The sequence below is a fragment of the Fusarium flagelliforme genome, assembly GCF_020744385.1.
Source record: "Fusarium flagelliforme strain FIESC 12 MPI-CAGE-AA-0113 chromosome Unknown B0J16scaffold_4, whole genome shotgun sequence".
NCBI lineage: Eukaryota > Fungi > Ascomycota > Sordariomycetes > Hypocreales > Nectriaceae > Fusarium > Fusarium flagelliforme.
In genome coordinates, this window is record NW_025763506.1 from 156,973 (window position 1) to 182,167 (window position 25,195).

At 47.8% G+C, this 25,195-nt stretch overlaps 7 protein-coding genes across 7 annotated transcripts; 4 read left to right on the forward strand and 3 right to left on the reverse strand.

Annotated features, from left to right (window-relative positions):
* Nucleotides 1–42: 42 nt before the first annotated feature.
* B0J16DRAFT_397931 (uncharacterized protein) lies at nt 43–9,443 on the reverse strand (the record flags this gene model as incomplete). The annotated part of the gene is made up of 3 exons (XM_046132346.1): nt 43–1,325; nt 1,374–9,119; nt 9,173–9,443. The coding sequence occupies 3 exons, from the start codon at nt 9,441–9,443 to the stop codon at nt 43–45; spliced, it is 9,300 nt and encodes a 3,099-aa protein (XP_045982211.1).
* Nucleotides 9,444–9,953: 510 nt separating this feature from the next.
* Nucleotides 9,954–10,877, reverse strand: B0J16DRAFT_340192 (uncharacterized protein). Its single transcript, XM_046127639.1, has 2 exons — nt 10,464–10,877; nt 9,954–10,412 (listed from the first exon to the last, which is right to left on the reverse strand). Exons 1-2 carry the CDS (start codon nt 10,807–10,809, stop codon nt 10,084–10,086), a joined length of 675 nt encoding a protein of 224 aa, XP_045982212.1. The 5' UTR covers nt 10,810–10,877; the 3' UTR covers nt 9,954–10,083.
* A 2,277-nt stretch (nt 10,878–13,154) lies between these two features.
* B0J16DRAFT_383625 (RTA1 like protein-domain-containing protein) lies at nt 13,155–14,176 on the forward strand (the record flags this gene model as incomplete). Its single annotated transcript, XM_046131353.1, has 3 exons — nt 13,155–13,338; nt 13,403–13,651; nt 13,725–14,176. 3 exons carry the CDS (start codon nt 13,155–13,157, stop codon nt 14,174–14,176), a joined length of 885 nt encoding a protein of 294 aa, XP_045982213.1.
* A 535-nt stretch (nt 14,177–14,711) lies between these two features.
* On the forward strand, nt 14,712–16,130 carry B0J16DRAFT_303664 (uncharacterized protein; the record flags this gene model as incomplete). The annotated part of the gene is made up of 2 exons (XM_046124685.1): nt 14,712–14,898; nt 14,967–16,130. The coding sequence occupies exons 1-2, from the start codon at nt 14,806–14,808 to the stop codon at nt 16,128–16,130; spliced, it is 1,257 nt and encodes a 418-aa protein (XP_045982214.1). The 5' UTR covers nt 14,712–14,805.
* A 729-nt stretch (nt 16,131–16,859) lies between these two features.
* Nucleotides 16,860–17,867, forward strand: B0J16DRAFT_414072 (tomatinase; the record flags this gene model as incomplete). The annotated part of the gene is made up of 1 exon (XM_046133404.1): nt 16,860–17,867. One exon carries the CDS (start codon nt 16,860–16,862, stop codon nt 17,865–17,867), a length of 1,008 nt encoding a protein of 335 aa, XP_045982215.1.
* Nucleotides 17,868–18,985: 1,118 nt separating this feature from the next.
* On the reverse strand, nt 18,986–22,381 carry B0J16DRAFT_340196 (ferric reductase NAD binding domain-containing protein). The gene is made up of 2 exons (XM_046127640.1): nt 20,043–22,381; nt 18,986–19,919 (listed from the first exon to the last, which is right to left on the reverse strand). Exons 1-2 carry the CDS (start codon nt 21,948–21,950, stop codon nt 19,206–19,208), a joined length of 2,622 nt encoding a protein of 873 aa, XP_045982216.1. The 5' UTR covers nt 21,951–22,381; the 3' UTR covers nt 18,986–19,205.
* A 206-nt stretch (nt 22,382–22,587) lies between these two features.
* B0J16DRAFT_340197 (putative beta-hexosaminidase) lies at nt 22,588–23,696 on the forward strand. Its single transcript, XM_046127641.1, has 2 exons — nt 22,588–22,954; nt 23,008–23,696. Exons 1-2 carry the CDS (start codon nt 22,638–22,640, stop codon nt 23,588–23,590), a joined length of 900 nt encoding a protein of 299 aa, XP_045982217.1. The 5' UTR covers nt 22,588–22,637; the 3' UTR covers nt 23,591–23,696.
* The last annotated feature ends 1,499 nt before the right edge of the window (nt 23,697–25,195 follow it).

Below are 25,195 nucleotides of genomic sequence, written 5' to 3' on the forward strand. Positions count from 1 at the left end.
GAGTGGAGCATAGATTATGACATGAACCATTGATAATAGTTCCTAAATCCTGTCGTTGAAATCACACTCCTGCAGACGCACACCTTCAAAGATTTTTCCAATATCTGTCTTCTCGATCGATCCACAGTCCTGTCGAACCTTTTCCATAAGCACTCGCAAGAACTGAACGGGGCTTTTTTGAAACTTCGATTTATTCACTAAGCCTCCTTCTGTGCCTGGTGGGATAAAGCCATCTGGGCCGAGAATAATATCATCATCCAAAGCGTCCCAAGCCAAACCAAGCAGATCGCAAATACTGGTATAGTCCTTAAAGGATGATAGGTACAGTTGTCCGGAAAAGAGGTTTAGAAACAACACTGCCTTCCTTGGGATAACGTCTGCAGTGGGGTTTCCTGATACACGGTAGAGCCGTAAGTGATCGAGGGATTGGAATGCAAGATTTACCCTCGGAGCATAGACATGTAAAGCCACATATTGCGACCGTTCGATCAATGGTAGAAGCTGTTGAGCCTCAAATGGGCTGATGATCACGAGGTAGGTAGTTTCGGCTTGATACTTGCCGGCCAGGATCCATTGCACCGGACGTTGAAAGGAGTCCGAATAGTTGTTAATTCCGAAAGTCCCTTTGACTGTTTTGGCGAAGTCCAGCGTGGCACGTACGCTGCTGGAAAAGCTTTGGAGATCGAAATGCCGCGCTGCCGATGTGCTCTCAAGGACGCGGAAGGCGGGCTTACACACAGCCTTGAATGAAAAGGAGACAGAACCCTTCAGTATCCAATCCCTTAGAGGTTGACTTATGGAATGTAGCTCTGGCTCTGCCGCCGGTGGTTTCTCAACTTGTCGCTCTTGCTCTGTTTCCGGAGAGAGTTCTCGTTCCTGCTCTTCCTGTAACGAAGCTGTGTGAAGCTGAGTCAACCCAAAGTCTTCGCAGCGGGCCCGAAGGGCGTTAATCTTCAAATCATCAGCTTTTTCCAAGAATGAATCCAAGTTGACACGGCCGTTTTTTGGACGATAACGTTGGTCCAAACTCTGAGATTCATCCTCCAGAAATTGTTCAGCCCATCTAGAACCATCCCCGCCTTTGTATTGGAACCAGAGAGCTTGTTGTCTGCTGAATCGAACACCCTGGTTGAGCCATAGAGGAATTGCCTTGCGCAGGTCAAGACACGTTTCGGTAATCACCCAATTGAGAACATCAGGTATGGTGACCTCACGAGTCCCAGACTTTTTTTGGGATTTCAAGAGAGCGATCTTCTGCTCAATCTCCCACGGCACGCAAAACTCCACACTTTGGCCCTTTCCGAGTTTTCGCATCCGCATACATGCTGCAAGATGGTGAGCAGATAATCTAAGTGTAGCTTGTTCTAACTTACCTTGAACCAACCGGTCCTTCGTCAAACCAGCACCCAATGTGACTACTGCGCGGTAGTTCGGGGCAAGTTTGAGATCTGTTCCTCTGGTATGGGACTCATCTAAAAAGACAAGGCATCGGTCAAGCTGTTCGGAAAATGGCGACGTTTCAAGCGTCTCAACCTTGCCGGACTGGTCAAGGACAACGATCTCGTCATCGTCATTGAAGCAGATGGCTGCTTGGGTGTTCTCATCATTTCGATAACATGATAGCCACTGCTTCGAAAACTGCAGATTAGTGAGATCAATTACCTGGGCACCGACATCCAAGACTACACGTGTCTGTGTATCCATTCCAGAGATCATATCTAGAAGCATCCCACTATTGAAGGGGGTGCCCTCGGCTTCCTTTGGCACCAATGTAACCCCATTCTCTGGTTTTAGCAGATAGCCAAGCACAAGTGCATTGGTATGCTTCTGTTCTGGAAGGTCTAGTTGTCTGATGCCCGTAGGGAGAACATATCTTGAGTCATTGGTTCCACTAAACCCCGTCGTAGGATGGTCCTTGACCTTGCCGAGGTCCCAGCCCGAGGCTGATAATTTGTGCGGAAATTCCTTGGCCTCCTTACTGAAAACCAGATGACTTAAGTAGTAGTCAATCGCCAACTTGGAGTAGCGAAGATGCGGATATATCTCATCATGGAACTGAGCCCTATCTTTCAAGTTGACGCCTTCTAAGGTCTTCAACGCCGAGGGCAAGGTTGGTGCGGTTCTTGTCCACTCATGGTACTCCATTCTGGCATTGTCTGATTTGACCAGTAGACGAAAAGCGGACAATAGGGATTCTGCGTCTAAGCCGCTGTAGTAGTAGCTCAAACACGTGAGGGTAATCACAACATCCGGATGACTGAACTCAGATCGTGGGCTTGGGCTATCTTTGGCGCGAAACGGAACAGCCAGCTTGGTCCCAGACTGACGATGAGGGTCGACTCCATAGTTGACCCTCCATCTCTTCTGACCCAGAGCAAAAGCGAGAATACCACCTGCAAAAAGCCCTCGCAAAAGTAGGGTACGACCGACTGATGCTCCGTTGAAGAACGGGCTGCTCTCAACTACTTCAACCTCAGTTTGGGTGAGCTCCCATTGAGTAATATAGCACTGAACAGCCTTCCTGAATTTCTCAGGCTGGTGGCTGATCGAAAATCCATACATGCCAGTCGTGCAGATGTGAGAGGCGACACGATTTAGGACTTCCTTCCCAGCATCAGGGTGTAGAAAGCGAACTATGGGATATTGCCCTTCGTTCCGATGATCGAACTCGAGTGATTTCGAAAAGTCAGGCTTGACTTCACCGGAGATTCGGGCGACGAGTCCCAGTACTTCCTGAACGACAGCCCATCGACTAGGGCTATCTTCAATTGAGCACTGTTGTCCAAGTGTGTATATGAGCTCGAATTTCACGCTGAAGTTCTCGTCGCTTTCATCCACGATATCACGAGATGCGTGGTCAAATAGGTCTCGGATTAGCCTCAGGCGATCTGCAGTGCCTTTGTTACTGCTCAGGTGGCATTCCAATTCCATAAGCTGTAAAGATAGCAAATGTTCCGGCTGGACCAATAATACGCCACCTTCAGCCATGCAATCGTTGACCAGTCGATGAATGGAGTTGGCTCGTTGGACGTCTATTTGGATATCTCGGGAGAACGGCAGGAGATAGACCGGGCGATCAAGCAGGCCGGCGAGCTTTGATACAAGCATCTGATGCATCTGTTTCGCTTGGGGCTTTGCAACAATAACACGTACCATCTTACATCCAGTCGCAAGAGCAGTGGCAACCATTGGAACGATGACGGTAGACTTGCCCTCACCCATGTTCAGCTGCATCACAGCGTTGTTGTGATCTGGAGGACTAATCATCTTTTGAGCAACCTGCTGTTGCACGTCTCGAATCATGATCTCGCTCTCGCATTCCAGCAACAGCCATTCCGGATGATCGCGAGCCTCCCAGGTGTCATGTCCTGGATTCTGGAGTTCGCGAAGAAGGTCTGCAGGGCTAGAGTGTAATTTTATGAGTCGCTTAGCCCGCTGAACAGCGGCCACACATGTCGCCCACTGTATGATAGCCATCTTCCACGCCTCGTTGAGACAACAAAAGCGTGACGGTCGAAGTTGCTGAAGTATAAGGAGTGGTGTTACCCTTGGTAAGTACCCAGAATCTGCCAAGATACACTGCATCAATTGCCGTACCGGAGCTCCATCCCTCCGGGTGAGGTCAGTTCGAAAAATGCCTTTGATCAAATTCCGACCGACCGTTGACGCGTGTTTCATCTGATGGTCTAGGTTCTCCCGAAGTAGATGACTAAGACTTTTAGTTTGACCGATGTCAAGCTCGTTCTCAGCACGCTCGGTCAGACTTGAGAGACTCTGGCGCAGCTCATCCAGATAGCGGTGTTGGTAAGGCAGCTCCGCTTGAACTTCGAGGTTATCAATGATGTCGGCCAACTTGTCTACGGTATCCAGGTCCATCTTAACCTCTTGAAGTGGAACATTCACTGCTGGTAATGTAGAACAATTATCGTCTGCAATTTGGTTTCGAAACAAATCCTCAATGGATATGAATCCCAGTGCCCGGTGCTGTGAAAGCGCCGTTACCCTTTGAGGTTGAGACTGAAGCTTTAGACCTTGAATGGGCACCTCTCCTAAACGGGCACAAAGCTCTACTAAGTAGCGCTTAAACATTAGGTTATTGTACCATAAGGACCACTTGGGACGTAGCTGTTTCATAGCATCTTTGCATCTGAGGTAGGTATCCACTTCGCTCCCTTGCGGCACACTGGGGACTGCACAAGGCCACTGTTTGCACAGTTGGTTGTTAAAAGACTTGATAGCACTGCCTCTATTTTGATCAAATTGCCGCCTGCGTCTATCCAGTAGCATCTGTGAAGTCTCACCAGGTAGAGATGGAAGAGAGCTTTCGGGACATGAAGCGATAGGTCGCCCTACACTTTGAGCTGACCTGCTGGTATCGTTTAGGATAATTCTGTATCCTTGCAGCAGATCGAATGAGAGCTCGGAAGGTAACGGTACTGCTGAAACTGAAGGAGACTGCGCCATCATCAACAATGCTTGAGTGACTTGGGGAGCGTGATGTTTTGAATAGGACATAGTAGCTATCCAGGCCATCAGCTCGAACTTATTTAGCCAGTGTTGGTTTTTCTGGAAAGCGTGATGGATTTGACACCAGTCTGACGAAAGGAAACTTTGCGTTTCCTCGAGCCACCTTGAGTCATACTGCATGATGCTTTTGGGTGGTACTAGTCGTGGGTTCTCCACAGGGGCCGCAGAAAGACGTTGATAGAAAGCGTCAGGGAGATCAGGTCGAACTTTCTCCACAACATAACACTCATTATGATAGACCCGGGAGGCAATCTCTTGAGCGCGGATTGATCGGGCTGACAAGTTCTCCTGGGTCCTTTGGGTATATATAACATCATGTTGAGTCGTGAAGCCTTCGGCGCCAAATCCAGAAACATGTCCGGTGGAAGCCCTGTTGATTGCTCGTTCAACAAGATGGATGTTAGAGTGACTTGGGGAGGCTGGTACTTCGTTCTTGGGATAAAGGAAACAGATTTCTCGACATCCTGCAAGCACGTCGAGCACAGCTTTGTAGAAGCGATCATCTTGAGACATATAACTCAGATTTGAAGACCACTTGACGACTTGCATCAATTTCTCATTCCTTGGGTAGAAGGAGCGCGTCGGTGATAGACTGGCGATCCAGCCTAGAATGCTGTATGAGGTCTCGGTCAAGATACTGGGTACGCGGACTATCGCAGATCCCAAGATGTCCAAAGCTTCTTCGGTTCCTGTTCGTCCAATGAAGGGATCTGGAAGACAGAATGACGTAAGTGCGTGGAGATATGCAAGGTAAAGTCTGCTCTCCGTTCTGGTGCTACCTACAAGTCGACCGAGGAGATCGTCGAGCTTGTAAGCCTGTACACGACGCGCACTACCATGGACCACCGTAACCATCGTATGCTCGTCTAAGTGGTCGTATGCCTTCATCTCATATTGAACCTCGCCTTCCGGAATGAGGACAGACCTGTGAGCTGGTTCCCTGTTGCTCGATAACACCAGTTTACTTTTCAATCCCACCAGTGTCCCTGTAGACTGATCCGGATCGATGTGCATGTCGCAGAACTGCCGGGATTCGATCAAAGAACCTCCCGACTTGTGAAGAAACTCCAGTCGCAGTTTTGGAATGCGAATTTCAGTAACCTGCTTGACAGTATCATAGACCAAGTGAAGTCCCAGTGGTGCTTCAAGAGGGTCGAGGATCGTTGCGATACGCTTGGCCAGCTTGCTTGAGGGGGCAACGAGAAAAACATCATTTCCACGGCCTAGTTTCCAATTGCCGTCGTCTTGGCCAAAATGCCAGTTCTCCTCATTATCTGGAGCCCAATGATCGTGTAGTTCACGGAACTTGATGCCTTTTGATTTGCGCTGGTACCAATGAGCGAAATTGTCAGCCAGCTGATAAGGGACTTTCCCTTTCAGCATTCTCGATGGAACAAGATCTAAAGCCGCTTCAGATTTGTGGAGATGAACCAGAAGGTCCTGACCTTGCATGCCAAAGTGAACGGTATAGCCCAGAAACTCTCTGGTGGCGCTGAATCGCATGCCTGGTACATCACTTGGCATGACATCCAAGATCATTGATCCAAAGAGTCTTCCGTAGTCCTCGTGCATACTGTACTCACGTGGCAAACGAGCCAATGGGGCACCGTTGACCAGAAGCTCGCCTGTCAGGACATTAAGGTCGACCTGTCTTCGGCCAGAGTATGTTTCGAGCCAGTAATTTGTCCCAGAGGCTAGGGACCACTCTGTCGTTCGAGAGAAGTCTGGCCAGTTTCGCTTGATAGCCAGGTCAAGACATTCGTTTTTCCGAAGTACGACTACATAGACAAGGTCCGAGTGAACGCGGTGCAGGGTCTGTTGAGTTCTGTCTTCCATGATGCGTTGTAGGGGGCTTTGGGCTTTATTAGTGGTAGGATTAGCGTTGTAAATGGCCATGGAGGACTCAACAAAAACAGACGCCTGTTCTGAGTCCATGAGAATTTTCATCAAGTGCTTATCATCAACATGAAATGTCTGCAAACATATCATGGCAATGTCAAGGACGGACTCTAAAAGCTCCTTTCGTTGCATGTCGTCGGCCGTGTCTTGGACCTTCCTGATCAACGTCAACAGCCACTGATACGAGATGTTTCGACAATGGGATAAAAGCCCTAAAACATCCCGGGATAGCTGTGAACTAGCCAGAGACAGAAGCCGAGTTGTTAGAAGTGTAAAGGAACACAAAGCCGTGTGTGACTCCCAGTTCTTTTCAATCCTTGAAACTGCCTTCGAGAGGCCCTTCAACAACTGACGACCAAACTCCACGTCAGTGAGACGCGTATGAGTGTCTCGGGTTTTCTGCGAAACAGTGCTTGGGCCAGCCTGTAGGCTCATTTGAAGCAAGAAGATCGCCGTCTCTTCTTGGTTGAAGTCAACGGTAGGCATTGCGAGTTGGGTCAAAATGCTCATCCACTGCAGACGGTATCCGTACGGTAAGACGGCCAAAGCCTTGAACTCTCCCAGGGTCATATGGTCTGGGCATATATATTGACTTGCTATCACCTGGTTTGGGATCTCCCCATCAGGTTGAAGCCAGGTACGGACGAGGAAACGAGTCAAGGCTTGGGCGCGATCGGGAAGTTTAAAAGTGCACATGTTAGACACAGCCAATGATTGGGTAAGTGGATAGATGAAGCTGCCATTGTCACGGTCGTGATAATGATAGTTGAGGCCATTCTGTACACAGACATCTTCCACACCACTGACCGAAATGGACTTTCGATTTCGGTGGGTTTGATGATGGGGCTTTGTCTCTGATAGAAGGTGCACTCGACTCCTCTCAGAGGTGCACCAGGCAGAAAGACCGCTGTACGAGTCCAAAGGATAACATGAACTGGGGTATTGCCCAATTGACTTGAAACAAATCACGTCATGGATCATATAATAAGTAACATCCCGCCACTCTGCGAACGGCTGAGGAACACCCAGTTCAAAGACCGTGGCCTGGGCTTGGAGCGTATTGGCGGGTAACGGCCACTCGTGGACCGTTATCTGAAGTTTGTTCGCCTGATTCCTCAAAGAACAAAGATTGCAGTGGGGATCGTGTGTGGGACGCCTCACACCCAATTCAGTCACATAAACCTGCCTGCAAGCTGTGGAGTTATACTGTTTCATCAAGTCATCGTATCTGGTTTTGAGTTGGTAGAACTCTTGGATCTTGGCTTGTTTATGCAACTCAGCCTTCTCCTCGATCCTCTCTTTCTTGCTCTGAAGTATTGGAGAAGATTGGAAATATTGCACAGGAAAAGACATACTCTCACCAAAGGAGCGAAACACAGATGGTCTGTTTGGTGCGCCGTTGCGATTCACCAGATAGCTCTCAAGATTCTGAAGTCTTGCCATATCTGCCTTGGACTGAAGCAGAAGTGCTTGCCAGATCATGGTGGGTACTTCAGCATCGTATTCCTTGAGCAAAGAGTAGTGATACAATGCGGATCTGTCGGCTGCTACCCAAATCTCGCCGATAGTTAGAAGCATTCGTGATGCACCTTCCGGACGGCCTGAGTAAAAGTCTTTTGCTCTCGAGTGATAGGTTTCAAGCAGAGCTTTGAGTGACCCGCAGGCCGTTTCCTCCTGAATATGGTTTTCGATCCACTGATCGAGATGTATTTGAACCCAAGTCTCTACCATTGCAAGGCTGAAGGGAAGGTACGACCTGTCGTGTGGGATGCGAACATCCGGAAGGATATCGGCAGCCAAACATTTGACGTGGGCTAACGGGCGGAAGGCTGTGGTGTCGTCGTTACTACCACGGTGAGGGATAGACGCAATGAAACTGTCAATCTCTGGAAGGGAAAAGAAAAGACGGTCATTCGTCTCCATCGAGGCCAACGAGGTGATATTTATCTTCTGCTCTGAATGGTTGCGGATTCGTTCCCATCTCTGATTCAGAGTTTTAGACGCTTCAGATACGATAGCCTTAACAGTTGAAAGCCACTGATCTTTGCGAAGCCCTTTGAGCTTGCAGAGGCGGTGCGAGATCTTGGTCATCATGATGTGAAGCACCTCGCTCGGGGCAGATGCTTGGTTCGCTTTGAGGAGAGCATGTGCCAACAAGAAAACCATGAATCGTTTGTAGGTATCATCTGAGCCACCTGAAAGGCGAGTCATTGTGAGCTGCAGGCCCACACGGATGAGCAGCCAGGCTGGAGACCTTCTCCACGGAAGCTTGCTACTGTTGTAGCTGGTTTCCTCACGCGTGTGCTTGCGGATGCCCTCGACCCGGGCTTGTTTTCCGATCCCTCTGAGAAAACTTGTCAAAAGCTCATTCACTATCATCGGATCTGTAGTCTCTCGCTCTTCGTGGTGGTCCGACCGGGCCTTCCTAGCCGTTGGCTGGGCTTCAGCGACTTTCTGGCAAGACATCTTGACAAGTGTGTTAGCCAGGACTTGCCGGAACTCTTCGTTGTCAAAGTCCTTGACGGGTATCTTAGTTGCGGTGTCGGGGAATTGGCGAACCAAGCGTCCCTTGGTGGCCATGGCCGCTGCGTTGGTGGGCGACAGCTCAAAGGTTTCGAAGCAGACCGAATCTTCCATTCTGCGAATGAGCAGACCTGCATTCTGTGCGGCAACATGGATGAGTGCGACAGGGTCTGTAGAATTAGTTTTCAGCCTGAGAGAAACGTGAGGTAATGCGACTACATACTTTTTAGAGAAAGTTGTTTCAAGGTTCTCTCAACGCCAACCTGGTCCAGAAGTCCTTGGGGCTCCGTCGCAAATTGCATTCCTTGAAGCATGGAAATTGCAGGGCGGATGGTCCCCGCATTTTCTTCGACCAACTCATCGGTAAAGCATCGCAGAGACTTCAGGACAAATTCTGTAAGGAAGACAGTGTTTGAAGTACTCATGTCATCGCCACCCGGTAGCTTCGGGGGCAGGAACAAGTGATGAAAGAGGTATTCAACCCGGCTGTTCATCCTGGAAGCAGATGACAGATTTCAGAGAGACAAATGGCGATAGATGTGTTTGAAGTAATGAGTCCAATAGTTTGGTTAAGCACGCACCCATCAATGTTGGATGAAAAGTCTTGATAAACAAACGACCGGACGAGTCGAACACCATAGACAGCGATAAGCCTTACGTTGGCTTCGTCGACGCGTAGAAGCCTAAGTCAAGGCAGCTTGATGAGCCCGGTCGGCCTCCCGCATTAATAGTGGCAAAGTAACCCAGCTGTCAAGACGGCTATTGGGTGGTACAAAACTTACGGCAATTGAATTTCAGGTAGGCTGTAGCACCGTATCTGATGCATTACTAGTCGTTAATGACTTGAGACGGTTGGAACAATAACAGTTAAGCTTTTTTCTCAACCGAAATTATAAATTCAATGCTTGTGGCTGAAGACTTTGGTAAAATGGCTTGCATAGTGGTTGGTTGCGGTTGGGCAGTCATGCGTTGCAGATGCAGGAGGCCGGCCAACATCAGCCGCGTAGCCATTGAGTTCCATGATGAGATAATGTCATCGCTTTGACAGTATCGGAGGTCCTTTTAGAAAAAGGTATTACGCCTTGACAACCTCGGCACAAAGGTTTCTACCGTGATCCATTACTTCATTTCTATTTAGAATATTCTTGCATGTACCCAACTGGCGACAGCAAGAAATGCCATACTGATGGCAATAGCCTCCATTCTGACAACAGGCGCAGAACTCGAACTACTCTTTTTCAAGAACACGTCCCTGAAAGTATACAGACTCGAACTTTGCACTGTGATTGGTCTGCCACATGTCTTCTTTGCTAGCAACAGATTTTCGTAGTAGTACATATCCGGCTCGATGATGCCATATTTAGAGTTAAGTGTCGTCAACAGGTCGACATAACAAGGGTGGCAGAGGTACTCGGGAGCTAGATCCTCCCCTACCGGTGGGTATGGGAATTCCTCGATCATTTCTAAGCAAATGATTAGTGCCTGACACTGTTGCAACATTGTATTTTACGAACCGCTGCAGTATCTCCCTGTTCCATTGTCCATCCCACAACTTAGATTCCAGCCTCTCCAGATCCTCTCAAAACGTCTCACCCGAGCACGATCGCACTCGTTGGAAAGTGTTGTAAACCAAGTCTGGATCGATCGAGAACATGATTCAGTACAGTCCAACTCCCTTTGTTGGCTATTGGAGAAATAGTAGCCATATAAATAATTGACGACTGACTGGTCGCAATCGATCTCGGCCACCAAGGCTTTATCGCAGGCGCTCTTGGGGTTATGATGTTCTTTATCGTAAAGAGTGAAGGCATCTGCGCCTAAGAGTAGGCTAAAAGCAAAAAGAAGCGTAGATAAATGCATTTTATCGTCCGTTCACTGCGAACAACCAGGGATGACAGGTTAAGGTCGCTTCGAATCGAGGAGTTTTGTCTTCTGAATGGCAGCCTGGTCTAATTTAAAGGGCAGAAAAAAAGCCCCGCTGGTGGGCTGTTTTAATGGGGCCATGTAAGGCAGCTGTCGAAAATGAAATTACACTCCCAGCTGAGATAGACTAGAACCGAGGTCGAGCCATGTCTATCTGCTATAATCTAAAGTCTGACATTCTTGCTATCATTAAATTAACATTGAAACTTAAACATACCTATATCGATTGAGGAGGTAAGAGTCAATTGGTTGCAATGCTGCAACTCAAGAGGTTGCCTCTGTACAAACATCTCTAAAGATGCGCGACCGGATCACGGCACGTGGTTCCAAGACCGTCAAAGCTCGCTAGTTTAGCAACCGTTACAGTAGGTGAAATGAACATGTGAAACACTGTGGGTCAGCCAGCAGTCAGATCCTAACAGATACGCGCCTACTTCCCATGGAGATCTGCTAAGACGCTAACAGATTTAGAACAAAACTGGGTAAATTAAGGGGAAGCCTTCAGCCGCACCTCACAACCAACGTGAATGAGACGGACTGTGTCAACTTCACGTCTACTAGTGACGCATCTGGTGATAAGATGCCCGGCAATGCATACTTCTTTACGTCGCCATTCAAATCTTACCACGGACTTCAACCTTGAATGTGGGACATGTACAAGAGTCTCCTCGGCGGGAGGGAGGGCTCGTAACTAGCACTTTATCTCCACAGGTCATTGCGCAACAGAATTCGAGTGCGACACATTCTTTCGCTTCTTTACTTCCCACTATGCCAAGTTCCAACATACGCAGGCGGCAAACCACTTCTAGTATCAATGTTATTTTGCGACGAGACTTGATGTTAAGAGCAGCTAAGAACTCGCCAGGAGCAAGAAGATCACCATTATTGCAAGGAGTGCAAGAGGCAGTTCTAGAATAGCAATAATCTCGAGATACACCTCAATTCGCGTATAGTAAATCCAGTGTCCCTTCTGTAAACGCGCTTTTGCCAGCGCAACTGGTCTTACGCACCACGTGGAAAGAGGCTCATGCCCCAATGCTACGAACCTGAATCACGCCAAGTTGTTTAAAGTTGTACGGGGCAAGGATCCTGGTGATGCCACTACCAACAATCTCATCGGCTAGCATGGGCCAACGCGCTATGAAGCCAATAACTTCACATATAACCAGCGTCGTCGAGGCTAGGAATACTACCTCTGTAACTGATTGTTTGAGAGCAAGACCAGTCTGAATAACTATTTGAATTCGCCTGTCCGCAAGTGCCGCCCATTACCCTTCGCTTCCAGGTTCAGCCTAACATTGTGTCTTGGTAGACCAAGAGAAGCTCTACCACAGCCCAAAGAGGGATCGTAATAAGCAGTCGACTACCATGGCTGTCATTATCAATCACCTTGAGAGCGAGGCTTGCGGCTACATGCGGTTTGAGGATGTGCAGCAAGGTATCCAGGGCATGATGAACGGGAATAGGTTGATTGAGTTCTGATGAGGTTGTAGTACCGCGACTCGTTGTACGTAGCCTTGTTAACCGGTGGTTTTAAAGTTAATATTTGCGGTTTGTTTTGCTTATATAGACACTTTAAAAACGTTAAATTACCCTAAACACAAGTACGATAATCCAGACGCTGCTGTGTCCGGAACCGTTGTAAGCTAGACAAATTAGTACTGTTAAGGATTTATGTTTTAACTTGTACTGGAATAAGAAGGAGTTAACTTAGCTAGAATTAGAAACAGATGCAGATGCGTCTCGGGATTTTATAATGGGTTTGGTTTTCATTGTCTACATTACCTAACGTCAGGTGCGTCTAGATCTAGCGTGACCAGGGCGACTAAGCGAAGTTGGCTAAACGAGAAAACGACTAAACGAATGAATGACTAAACGATTAAACGAGTTAGCGAGTAAACAAGTAAACGAGCCTTTGAGAACGGCGTATTTCAGACAATTTTAGGTTAAGTGACGCTTGAAATCTTTCATATAGCATGCTGAGACAAATGCTCGAGCAGGATAACGTTTTCCATGGAATCCTTCATAAACTGTACTATCAGAACACAATTTAATAAGTCCTCAATTACCTTCTAGCAGTTTCAGTTATCCTGAGCTGTTCTCTATTACATTTCTTACTCTATCACACCTACGTTCATTTCAGAATTATTGTCTTTATTTTTCAAGTTTCTTTAAACTTTTATAATCCCTTCTCTAGCATTCTGTTAAAAGTTTTCACCGGCTACCTTACCGTCTTCATTTTATTCTCTGACACGGCGCCGTCCTCTAATCTGTCTCCCATAATGTATCTTGTTCATCGCGATGACTCAGGTGCTGATGGTGGTTTCGCTCTCTACCATTATGATCCGTCGATAGCAGCTGCTGTCATTGTGGCCTTGGCTTTTATCGGCGTGACCTTGCTTCACTTCTGGCAGCTTATCCGGGAAAGATGCTGGTTCATGATTCCTTTAGCCATTGGTGGTATTCGTGAGTCAGGCCCTAGTAGTCGGTTCTGGGTTTTGATTGACTAATAGCTACGGTTCTCTTGCAGTACAAGTCATCGGATACGCAGCCCGAGCCAAATCTGGCCAGGAAAGCCCTAACTGGACACTCGGCCCGTATATCATCCAAGCTATTTTTCTTCTCGTCGCTCCAGCCCTCTATGCCGCATCGATCTACATGGAACTTGGGCGGATCATCATCATGGTGGAAGGCGAATCACGCAGTCTGATCCCGCTCAAGTGGCTAACAAAGATATTTGTTATTGGAGATGTTCTCTCGTTTTTCCTTCAAGGAGGAGGTACGCTAAGTTCTTCCTATTAATTAACTCATTGTCGGGAATGGCTATCGTACTAACTGATTCTTTTCATTAGGTGGTGGTTATCAATCTTCAGGCACCTTAGAAGCTCTGGATCTGGGTGCCAAAATCATTATCGGCGGGCTATTTGTCCAACTTCTTTTCTTTGGTGTGTTCATTATTATTGCGGTTGCATTTGATCGTTCTATGAATACAGCTCCAACCGGTCGCTCATATGCGGTTCCCTGGAAAAAGCATTTACATGCGCTTTATGCCGGGAGCGTGTTGATTATGGTTCGATCTATATTTCGAGCTATTGAGTATCTACAAGGTAATAGCGGGTTTCTGCTTAAGCAGGAAATCTACCTTTACGTTTTTGACGCTCTTTTGATGATTTTTGTTATGATTCTCTTCAGCTGGTACCATCCTGCTGAAATCTCAGCAATCATTTCACAGAGGGGTAACAGTTATGGAATGAAATTGGGTTCTGTTGATACCATGCATCAACGCTTGGCTTCAGATGTATAGTCTCAGCATAATACTGCCTTGCCAGGATTTATTGCTAGTGTCAGTATAGCTATTTTGAGTTTTTTTTTGCAGGCGCAGGCCTGAAGTATACAGATGAAAACAGCACAATGGTGCCAGTGTTGCATACGTTAGCACGATGATAGTTTAGAAGGAGACATAAGCAAGCATAAGCTATTATCTGGGGTTTTTAAGAACATTTATATGTGTATAAGAGGATAATGATATGTCAGGAGGTTACTCTCATACAATTACCTTTTGATCGCATCTGTGCGTTAAGTTCGAGAGCGCTGATAGATTTGTTCAACGTCTACAGTATTATAATTCGAGTGTTTTTCCGCACCAGATTGGTAAGATCATGTAACCCATACCGTATGGGTTAGGGTCTGGCTCATAGCATGTGGAATGACAGGGTGGCTGATTCCATCTCTCGTATCTCGTTCAGGGACCTTATGTAATCACACAGTGGTTCGTATCCACTGCCATGACTAACTAGCTCTTTTCCCTTTTCTTATGGCTCAGCTCGTTCTTCGTTCTTATAGTACTTCCCCGTTGATTTTGCCACAATACGCCCGTTGCGTTTCTCTGTTGCCTCTTTACACATTCCCATCTCACCTAGCAATCAATAATTCATGACGACCCCTGACCGACCGTCCAACGGCCGACGGCGTCCACACAAAAAGTCGAAAACGGGATGCGCGGAATGCCGGAGGCGCCGCATCAAAGTGAGTGAACCTTTTTGCAACGCTCTTCGCACGTACCAAAATCGGCCTGCTAAAGCTTGAGACTCCAGTGTGACGAGAAGAAACCATCCTGTACGGCATGTGTACGACATGAGCAAACATGCGTCTTCCCCACCGCTGTACGCATGGCCACGCCTTGCCCGACACCGAGCAGCGATAACTCTACAGTTGCAACAGGCCCGTCAGGTCCACAGGCTGGTCGCGATGAAGCTTCATTCAACACTCCGTGTCCTTCTCTACAAATGTCTTGGCCTTGGGAGAGCGACAGTGGGTCATCGACTTTTAACCTAGGCGACATGGCATTGTTACATCATTGGAACCTATCGACAAGCCTGGACATGGTAAAATCGCCCAGGTGGGATCATTACTGGCAGAAAGTATTTCCCGAAATCGGATTTCGACACTCGTTTGTCATGCATGGCATCCTCAGCTTGGCAGCCCTGCATCAAGCCTGTCAGAAACCCGCCGACAGACACCAACTCGTCTGCTTGGCGGCTCACCACCATACTATAGCGTTGCATGGTTTTCAGCAAGGTATAGCGTGCATGAGCGACGATAATAGCGATGCTCTCTTTATATGTACGTCTTTAAACTTTGTCTATGTCCTTGCTACATTTGGACCTTTGTGCGACAGCCTCGATGCCGACCCCAAGTCTCGCATCTTGGGGGCCGAATGGATCCCTGCAGTTCGTGGGATTGAAGCAGTGCTCCATCCAATCTACGACCGAGTGCGCCTTGGTCCTCTAAGTCCTCTTCTTGACCTTGATAATTGGAACAAATTGGATCCAGACAATCAACAAGTATCTGGCCACGCCAGTTTTGATAATCTAAAGGATGTATGGAGTCGCAGCAATGACGCCGATGTATATGACAAAGCATTACAGTTGTTGCGCAAATGCAATACACACATGAGACAAAATGAGAACATGAGTAGCGAGGCTCTCTCTCGATTGGGTTACAACCAGGCTTGGTCTACGCCGTTCATTTGGCTGCACTTTACTCCCGGAGAGTATTTTGAGCTCCTTCAACAGCGCCAGCCTCCCGCTTTACTCATATTTGCCTACCTTGGTACGCTATTTCACTTGCTAGATGACTATTGGTTCATTCAAGGCTGGGGCCGGAACATGGTAAACGTGGCTGACGAACTTTTGGGAGATTACTGGAGTCAATGGATGGAGTGGCCTCGGGATGTAGTGGGACTCTGCAATAGCTAGTAAGATCAATTGAAGCGTTACCATGCTATACGGTATAGACTGTGAATCACCCAGTCGAGTCTGTCGGTTTGACAGCCTTCGCTAGTGATCGTCCCTCCCTGTGGGTCTCAACAGCGCCGCTGCAGGAACAGTTGTGGGCAGCACTAGTCTGGCGTTTTTGGGGAGCCTTAGTCGTAAACGAGATACGAGATAAGAACAGAGGGGATACGAGAGGGAACACGTCACCGGCTGTACTACGTAAAACCTAGTTAATTTCGGGTAAAGTAAATAATTGACTACCAGCACCAATCGCGAAATCATCTGTGTCATATTCTAGTAGTGTCTTCAGATAGCTGCGAAACATCATCTAGACTAAACATAGCCAACGGCAGCGACAGAAGGAAAGATGTTGGGGTATCACAATATACACTTAAGCGTTAGAGCGTCGGGTTTTACGAATGCGCCGATGCCAGCATCTTAGTGATGGATTTTCTTGGCTATCTGCTTGTCGTGCCTGGTCCAAGCACTCGTTTTCTACTTCGTTCTGTACTCTCGACACTTCGTAAATCGTTTGCGCTTCTCCACTAACAATAAAGATCCATTGCACACCGCAATCAAGGTTGAGGTCATCGGAGATGATTGCAGCCATGACCTATAAATCTAGAGCAATGTCCGCCCAACTACATGTTTTTTACAACACACCAGCAAACCTCAACACATATAACAGACAACAACTCTTTCAACAACATCATGAAGGCCACAACTATCATCGGGGCACTCTTTGCCGTTGCGGAAGCAGTCAAGGTCCCCTGCACTGGAACCACCTCGCTGAGAGAGGAGGCAGCCAAGAAGAACATTCTCTTTGGGTCCGGAGCGATCAACCCATCCTACCTCGAAGATGCTCAATTTAGAACTGTTCTTGCCAGAGAATTCAACAGTATATCCCCCGAGAACGAGCTGAAGTGGGCTTTCATCCATCCAACCAAGGACCACTACGACTGGCCTCTTATCGACCGCCTCGTCGACTTTGCCGAGGCCAACGACATGGTAGTCAAGGGACATGGTCTTATCTCAACATGCTGTGATCCAAGTTACCTACTCAACATAACTGAACCAGAAGCTCTTCTTGCTGAAATGAAGTCTCATTTCGAGGCTATCATACACCGGTACCGCGGCAAGGTGAATCGATGGGATGTAATGTCTGAAGCTCTTGAAACAAATGGCACAAATCTGCAGCACACCTTTTATTACAACGTCCTTGGACCCGATTATGTTGAACAAGCCTTCCGTATTGCACGAGCCGCAGATGCGAATGCCAAACTGTTCCTGAATGAGAATCTGGTTGAGGTACTCCCAAACAAGCGCGAAGCACTTTATCAGTGGGTTTCAAAGATGGTGTCAAAGGGTGTTCCCATCGACGGAATCGCGCTTCAAATGCACATCACTGAAGTTGCTCCTCAACCTGGTGTTATTGCAGAGATGGTCAACTCCTACAAGGCATTGGGACTTGAGGTCTCTATTGCTGAACTTGATGTCCACACTCTCAACACTACGCTTCAAACTGAGATTTACGGCACTGTTGTCGCGGAGGCTCTCAATGCGGGTATCACCGATATTAGCTTCTGGGGCTTCACCGACAAGCACCTCTACACCTGGCTCCCTGGAGCGAAGCCCTTGATGTTTAACGAGACTTACTTTCCTAAGGGTGCATTCTACTCAACCCACAAGTCCCTTGCCAACTTTGTCAAGGAAACTTGAAAGGTCATGTCTTGACTCAACTGGGGATTCAAGGATGCGTAGAGCCTGTATTAACTCCCTTAGCATCGGTGCTTTTACCTGGCTATAATGTGACTAAGCCTAACCTTACCATTTTTATTCAGGACCCAAGTTTTAAATCAATCTTAAATACAATATAGATATTTTACTGTTTCATAATATGATATTTTATCTATATATTTGAATGAATAAGTTATAAAACAAGGTCTGTGACTGACGTGGTGATGATAGAAAGCTCCCTAACAAGATCGAAGGTAGCCCTGAAAGTGGTGAGACTGGTACAGCTCGTGTAGTGAAGATAGAAAAGGTTCTATCATTTAAACTACGTCTCTTACCATATATTCGCCTACGTCTTAGACTGCTTTGTCGGTAGGTTAAAATGATTAATTGACTTACGTTAGTATTACATCGGAGCTGGACGAATACAGCATTGTCGAGCCCTCATCGCACCAGAGAGAAGACAACTCTCAGGCGTTACACTGCGTGGTTCAGCTTTTCTTTAATCGCGATATAATCCGGGTTGATGGAACTGGCGGCTTACCTGCGTCTTAAAAAGCGCCCGCGCTTGGAGAACACTTTCTGACCGTTCAGTTTACACATGCACAAATGCACCATATCCCCCATCTCTGAGAATTCTCTGTAACGAATCCGTCGGGTTGATACTTGCACCGACTGCCCAATACTACCTTTGTCGCTTAGATAAGACAAGCTCATGATACAAGGGTTGAGTAGATCCAGTGGGAGTCTAAGTGAGTCTAGTCTCTGTTCAATGTGGCACAGGAGGCATAATGTTCGTATTGTCCACCCGCTTTTACAAGCATCGAAGCCTACTATTCCAAGATCATATTCAGTAGGTAACATCGGAATCCCATGATGCTACAGAGAACACGCTCTGTGCATTGAGCTGACGGCTTGTAAGGCTCGGACGAAGCTCCTTGTCGGGTGTTTGCCCCGATACACCCTTGTGCTCGGCCCACACTTGTCGAACTCTGTTCATCCTAACGAAAATAGTACGAATAGAACTAGTCTGGACTCTCGGCACCTTCCTGCTAGGGCAGCAACGACGCTGTCAGTCTACGACCCTGGGCCGATCATTGGTTCCAGTCTATAAAGCAATAGACAATGTGGGGTTGATGTATGGATGCAGATCAAGGGTCTGTATTCTGCCTTTTACCGGAGCTGGGCTCTAAAAAGGGCAGCGAGGGGTAAGAGAGAAAGTGACAAAGAAAAGAAGCATAGAAAGGGAAAAGATATTTAAACTGGTTGGGGTTCAGGCAGAGTCTGTCTCTTCTTGGCTCCTATCTCCTCCAGCGGCCCTCCTTAGGTTTCTTCTCCTACCTGTGCTGTTTCCCTTTGGCAATCATGCAACTCCGCATCGCTGTACTTTTGGCATGGGCTCTGCCGTCCATTGCGCTCCCAAAGGCACCGCACCAGACGTTTTACGACGAGGTGATTCCTTTCCGCGGCAGCTTTACCGGCCACACATACGAAAACGGCACCCAGGTCATCTGGTCCGACGACGACCCCGACGCGGCGCCTTTCACACGCCACATCAGCCAAACGGCACTGACGTCCTTCCACAATCACAAGCGCGACCTCGAGAAGCGCGCCACGATTGACTGCTGGGGCTACCAGCTCGACGTAACGCTGACGGATCTGACGACAAAGTTGATGCGTGACAACCTCAGAAGCTGGGGCGGCGTGGTCATCAACACCCTGCCCGCAGCTTTTAATACCCAGTCGTGGCGCGGCTGGGCCTACGAGCTCGGTGGACCTATGGCCTACGCTTGCGTCAACTCGCGATTCGCGCGCTACGATTGGAGAGTGACAGCCGACACTCTCGACCTGGGCCTGTCCCTGATGGATGGGCGGTGTAGACGCTACGAGGCCGGCTACGCAGCTGTCAACGTTTACAACCACCTGCTCATTGGCAAGACCTTTTCCACTGTTCCTGTGTGCTTGGACGGCTTTACCTGAGTTCTTGTCGTTTGCTGGAAGACAATGGTGGGATGGGGGAGTAGTCATGCCTGGAGTCTGTCATGTTGACCAGTTAGCGGCCTTAGAAGCCAGTAAATAGGTTTGGCTATCCAGGACTAGAGAGTTATTGACGACAACTTGTCTGTATAATGATGACTACTCTAATCTATTGTCACATACCAAAGACACATCAAACCGGTCATTGCCCTTCCAAACTTGGGAACCGGAGTTGCTAGCAGCAACAGCTAACCGCAAGTCACTGACCATGCTATCTGGTCCGCTTGCGAACACGGTTGTGGGGCCTCTGACAGTATCCATGATAAAATCAGGAACTAATTTCCTCAAGTCGGGGTGCGAATTGGAGTTTCCGTTGCTCAAATCGCCTGAGTCAGAGAGGTTTGACGGAGATGAGGCGTCGACCTCGACTTCCTTATTCTCAAAGTCCACACCAGTTGTACTTGTAGGGCAAACAGCCTCGCGCGTTACAAATATACGCACTTCAATACCATGTGACTCACGAGACTGATAGATAGACTCGAGCTCGTCATGGACCCATTGCGCGTCAGAAGCTTTCCTGATGGCCCAAATGAGTTGGACCTTGCGCATTGAGGATGATGGCTTGGAAATGAGATCCAGTAGGACGGGTAAAACGTATGTAATTCCTGTACCGCCAGCAACACAGAGTACGTTGGTCTCTGGTGTCAAATCTTCTGTGATCGATTCGCCATAAGAGCCGGAAAGAATGACGGGAGTGGTTATTGTATCATTCTCGGTCATCTGTTTGCGTGCCATTTCTGCAAGCTTTTTTGTTTCGCCCTGCTTTCCACGCAGGATATATGAATGTTGAACAGTGCCCTCTTCAAGAACTGGTAAACTCAAAGGCGTAAATGGATGCGATTGCCAAATGCTGCATTCGGTGAAACAGAGGTAAAAGTGCTGGCCAATCCTCCAAGGATCTTGAGAGTGTACGAAGTCCAGTCTTACGATATCGCCGTGTTCCGAGTCCGGAAAATGCTTGACGGACGCATTGATGGACTTGAACCCCATAGAGCCAGTATCCATAAACTGGTAGTGGATCAAGCCACTTCTGATTAATCGAAGGAGACGGTCGAAGAACCAAATAAGAAGAGACGAGTAAAGGAAACAGGAGAGTTTATCCCAATGCGCATAACAGGCGCCAATGTAGACCATGGCCAGTACATAATGAGCCTTTCGGAAGAATTCATAACCTGTTCGACGAATGACAACAGGCAAAGTCAGGATGAATAGAAGCATGATGAGCAACGTCGCGACGATTCCCCAAATCATGTACTTCTCCGTGATAAGTTGCAAGGCCGCATCCGGTTGCGGAGCATACAGCTTCGTCTCGATGACGATCCACCCGATTGTGTGAAGTAGAGCCTGAGCCAGAATGATGTATCCGAGCCAACGATGTAAGAAATTGAAGCTTTGGTATGGGACGCCGGTTAAGAGACTCAGAATAGATTCGCGACTGGCCAACATAACGGTGAGAGGTGTAAGTGCGTATGCGAGAACTCCAATTCGATTCGACCATGGACCGAGGGTTGTTCGAATGGTATAGACGCCTTCGTGATCTGGTACGGCGACAACCCAAATTTTGTAAGTAAGACCAGCAAAGCTTGCAATGATCAGGTACGCTGATATGATCGCCAGCAGAGAGACTTGTAGACGTGTTGTTCGACCGAAAACGATGCGTAATGAATCTGGTAAAAGATACGAGCGAACGAAAGAGCCTACTGTCCTTTGCATTCGGTTCTGTCGATTTATTGTTGAAGAGAAGACTTTTTCGCCATCTGCAATCAAGAACTCGTCTGCTTTTGGTGATGGCCACATCTTTCGGGCAAAAGCCCACGTGAACAACACGGCGATGGCTATCGCCCAGAAAATACCAACGAATAGCATGCTGTAGTCGTGACCTGAGTAGACGAGATCGAGATATTGACAAGTTTTGGCGTCCTTTGCACATGGAAGGGCGCGGTCTGCGTAGCCCCAGTGAGGTTCGAGTGTTTCGGCTTCGCTCATGTTCTGGATATGCCGGGCGCTCAGCGCCCTGGCCAAAGACTCCATCTTGGGCGGTTACTGCTGATGAATGGCAAGAAGCGCCGACATACAGGGCAAATAATCATATTCCACAGTCTCTTTATATCCCCGCGTGGAGCTACCTGACATATGTCGAGTTGTCCAATACAGGTGGAGACGAGAGTATATGAGCATGTTTACAGATCTAACGGCGGCGTAGCTCTCCTTGGCTTTACCCCAAGACTGAACGGTTGTACCAGGTTTAAGCTTATTTATCTAGGATCACTCTTCTCGTCCTATCAGTTTGTGTTAAAAGCACCCGGGATTTATCTGCGTCTAGGGTAAGGTTTCAGTGCCAAGCGAGATTAGGATGGCTCTCTAACCGGATATGGTAAGTTGAGAAGGATTGAGCACATTTTACACTCCGCAATAGATGTTACCCTAACAAATGAGCTCCGCTGGCAGGGCTGGGCATTAAGTAGGAAGCAAAGAGGAGGTACTGAGGGTCAACACGTGACGTTTCTTGTGACCCGGATCAATGGAAGCCACTGACCGAAGGCTCAATTTTAAGGACCGCCATGATTAGTAATGAGTATCGATAAGAGATAAGATAATCAGGTCGTGCTAAAAATAGCCCCTGCCCTGCCTCCAAATCGTTTGTCAAGAGTTTAAATACCCCCATTGTGAGTCTTATTCCCTGTATCAGATCACCAGCGCGACTCCACCTTCACGAAAATGGACCCAACTCTTTACCTCCACAGAGGCTTCATGCTTGACACAGGTCGCAAGTTCTTCCCCGTTGAAGCTATCCTCGATTTACTGAATGTTCTTCACGAGCATAATTTCAATGTCTTCCATTGGCATATCTACGACGCGGAGAGCTTCCCAATGCATTGGCCAGAGGACCGTGGTTTAACAAACGCAAGCATGAAGCACAGTCACACTGCGAACTGTTATTCTTCTGATGACATTTGCAAGGTTGTTAACCACGCCCAGCGCTTGGGGATTTGTGTTTATCCTGAGACTGACATGCCTGGCCATGCCGACATATGGTACGTGATGAACTCACTAATTCTGAGCGGAGATACTGACGATGTCACAACAGGGGAAAATGGAAGAAGGAGCTGGTAGTGGGCAAACCAAACCTGAAACACCCAGAAGCGCAATTGGATATCAGAGCCCACAAACAACAGACCTACAACCATGTGAGGGATCTTGTCCACACAACCGACAGGTATTTCGCATCACCTCTACATCACTTTGGGGGCGATGAAGTCGCGTATATGTGGGACACTGAGGATGATAACAAGCTATTCGAGGGGTTTATCAACTGGCTCAAAACTCTAAGCCCAAGCAAGTCACTCATTCTGTGGGACGACCCACTAACCGACGAGGAAAAAGACGTCAAAATCTCCAAGGACTGGATCATACAGACTTGGCACAACGGCGTCTCACAAGATGTGCTTGACAAGGGACACCGGATAATAGTCTCCGAGTCCGAGACGTTCTACATCGGAAACGCAGACTGCGACAAGATTTCCTCTTTTGCTTTCCCGGACAGTCCGAACGTTCTCGGCTTTGAGCTTGTCTGGTTTACTTCGGAAGGAGATGATCCGTATGACTTTCGTCAGAGCTGGGTTATGGAGCCGATTAGAGCTGCGGCCCACATTCGTAAACCAGGGTGTTGATCGGGACCTTCGCGAATCTGTGCGTACATTGAACTATTGAGTCATGGATCTAGAACATGCATTTATAACCTTGGCACAAGTCATCATTACACATTAAAGGATTCATCCACTACTGCGCTTCGTATTTAATCCCTGACTCTGAGGTGAACTGTAGTGCAGGCTCCAGAGGGCGTACAAGAGCATGAAAGGTATTCCAGCTGCACCGGACGTAGCAATCTCCTCCCTGTAGGTTGAAGTCCTCGTGGCAAAATGGTCCCCACGCAGAAATTTTGACGAGCGGAAAAGCGGAATCCCCGCGGAACCTGCCGTTCAAACCCTTGAAGGGCTGTATGTTTATCGTGCTGGATCTATGGTGGCTGGTTAGTTACGAGCTATTGAACTCTAAAATAGGCGCCACCAACGGCGGCGATCTTCGCCTAAGTTTGACATCTGGTAGGGTTTTCCTTCCCGTTGCTTCTAACCAGTCCGAGGAATTTACAGCGCCAGCCACACCGACACGTGGAGGCTTTAATGGCCGTTGTTCGGGAATATTTGAAGCGGCTGAGATTATTTTAAGTAGAAGCTGTGATGTGTCCTAGACCAGCAGCAAAATCCAGTACCATGATACTATCTAAGATTCCAGACCGGTCTTTCTCTATCCTTTTAGGAAAATATTCCAAATACTAACAGTACGTGACCTTGGACGTAGATTCCTCTTACAGGGTAGGTTTTCTTTTTTGTAGCAATGGTATTGCACCTGTGTTGGCCACGGACCTGCCTGCACCTCGCGAATTTCAATAACGCCGTAGATCACATGCTTATCTTGTCTTGTTGAAATATCAAGCTTTTCCAAATCAGTCGGCCAAGAAATTGTGCATGATACGACTGATAGTACCCATAGGACTGGTGGTTTTAATATGCACGTTGATCCTTCCAAGGCTCCTGGATATGCGCGCATTACGTCCTGCTTTCTTTTCCACCTGGAAAATTACTCCCGGATGACGGTTATTTCGTGCGTGCTTTCATTCTCATGTCATTGTACTTAACAAACGAGTACTAAGAGACCTAACCCCTGAGTCTGGAGGATTTAACAATCGTTCTTACGCTGCAAGACAATTGGTCTAGTTGAATAGCTTTTTCCAATGCGTGGAATCGAGCTCTCGGCAAAAGATATACCGAATATGTTCCACGGTCGTGTTGAATACTGTACGTACTTGTCAGGGGCTGCGGTGATAAGGTGTGGACGCGATGTGGGAGAGTCGGGATAAAGGAGGCTCCACTATGCTGTGTCAGGACTAGTGGCATTATCATCCCCGAATCAAACCCGTTCAGCTTAGCGCTAACATCTGATCTGGTTTTCGGAAAGTGGGAGTGATGAGGGTAATTTCATTGATTGGTCAGTTCTACTCTGTACCAAGAAATCTCAGACCTTGTTCCATACTGTCCCCTTGTACCTAGGATCTACCATGTGAGGAGATGAATTGAGTCACCTTTACTTCTGTAGATCTTTACCTTTGCAAAAGGATTGTATAAGTGCTAACTAAAGTCAGGTGACCGTTCAGGGCCAATTGTCATGAGATGAAGCCCCTAGATATTGCGTCATGATAATAGTAACGATCGAACAAG

What these genes read in the sequence shown, in the direction of transcription:
- B0J16DRAFT_340192 (XM_046127639.1), bottom strand. Translation starts at nt 10,809, where the DNA reads ATGCATTTATCTACGCTTCTTTTTGCTTTTAGCCTACTCTTAGGCGCA. An exon ending in AACAGGGAGATACTGCAGCG is followed by an intron (nt 10,413 to 10,463) that starts GTTCGTAAAATA and finishes TCATTTGCTTAG; the next exon opens with AAATGATCGAGGAATTCCCA.
- B0J16DRAFT_340196 (XM_046127640.1), bottom strand. Translation starts at nt 21,950, where the DNA reads ATGGAGTCTTTGGCCAGGGCGCTGAGCGCCCGGCATATCCAGAACATG. An exon ending in ACCGGTTTGATGTGTCTTTG is followed by an intron (nt 19,920 to 20,042) that starts GTATGTGACAAT and finishes TCAACATGACAG; the next exon opens with ACTCCAGGCATGACTACTCC.
- B0J16DRAFT_340197 (XM_046127641.1), top strand. Translation starts at nt 22,638, where the DNA reads ATGGACCCAACTCTTTACCTCCACAGAGGCTTCATGCTTGACACAGGT. An exon ending in CCTGGCCATGCCGACATATG is followed by an intron (nt 22,955 to 23,007) that starts GTACGTGATGAA and finishes ATGTCACAACAG; the next exon opens with GGGAAAATGGAAGAAGGAGC.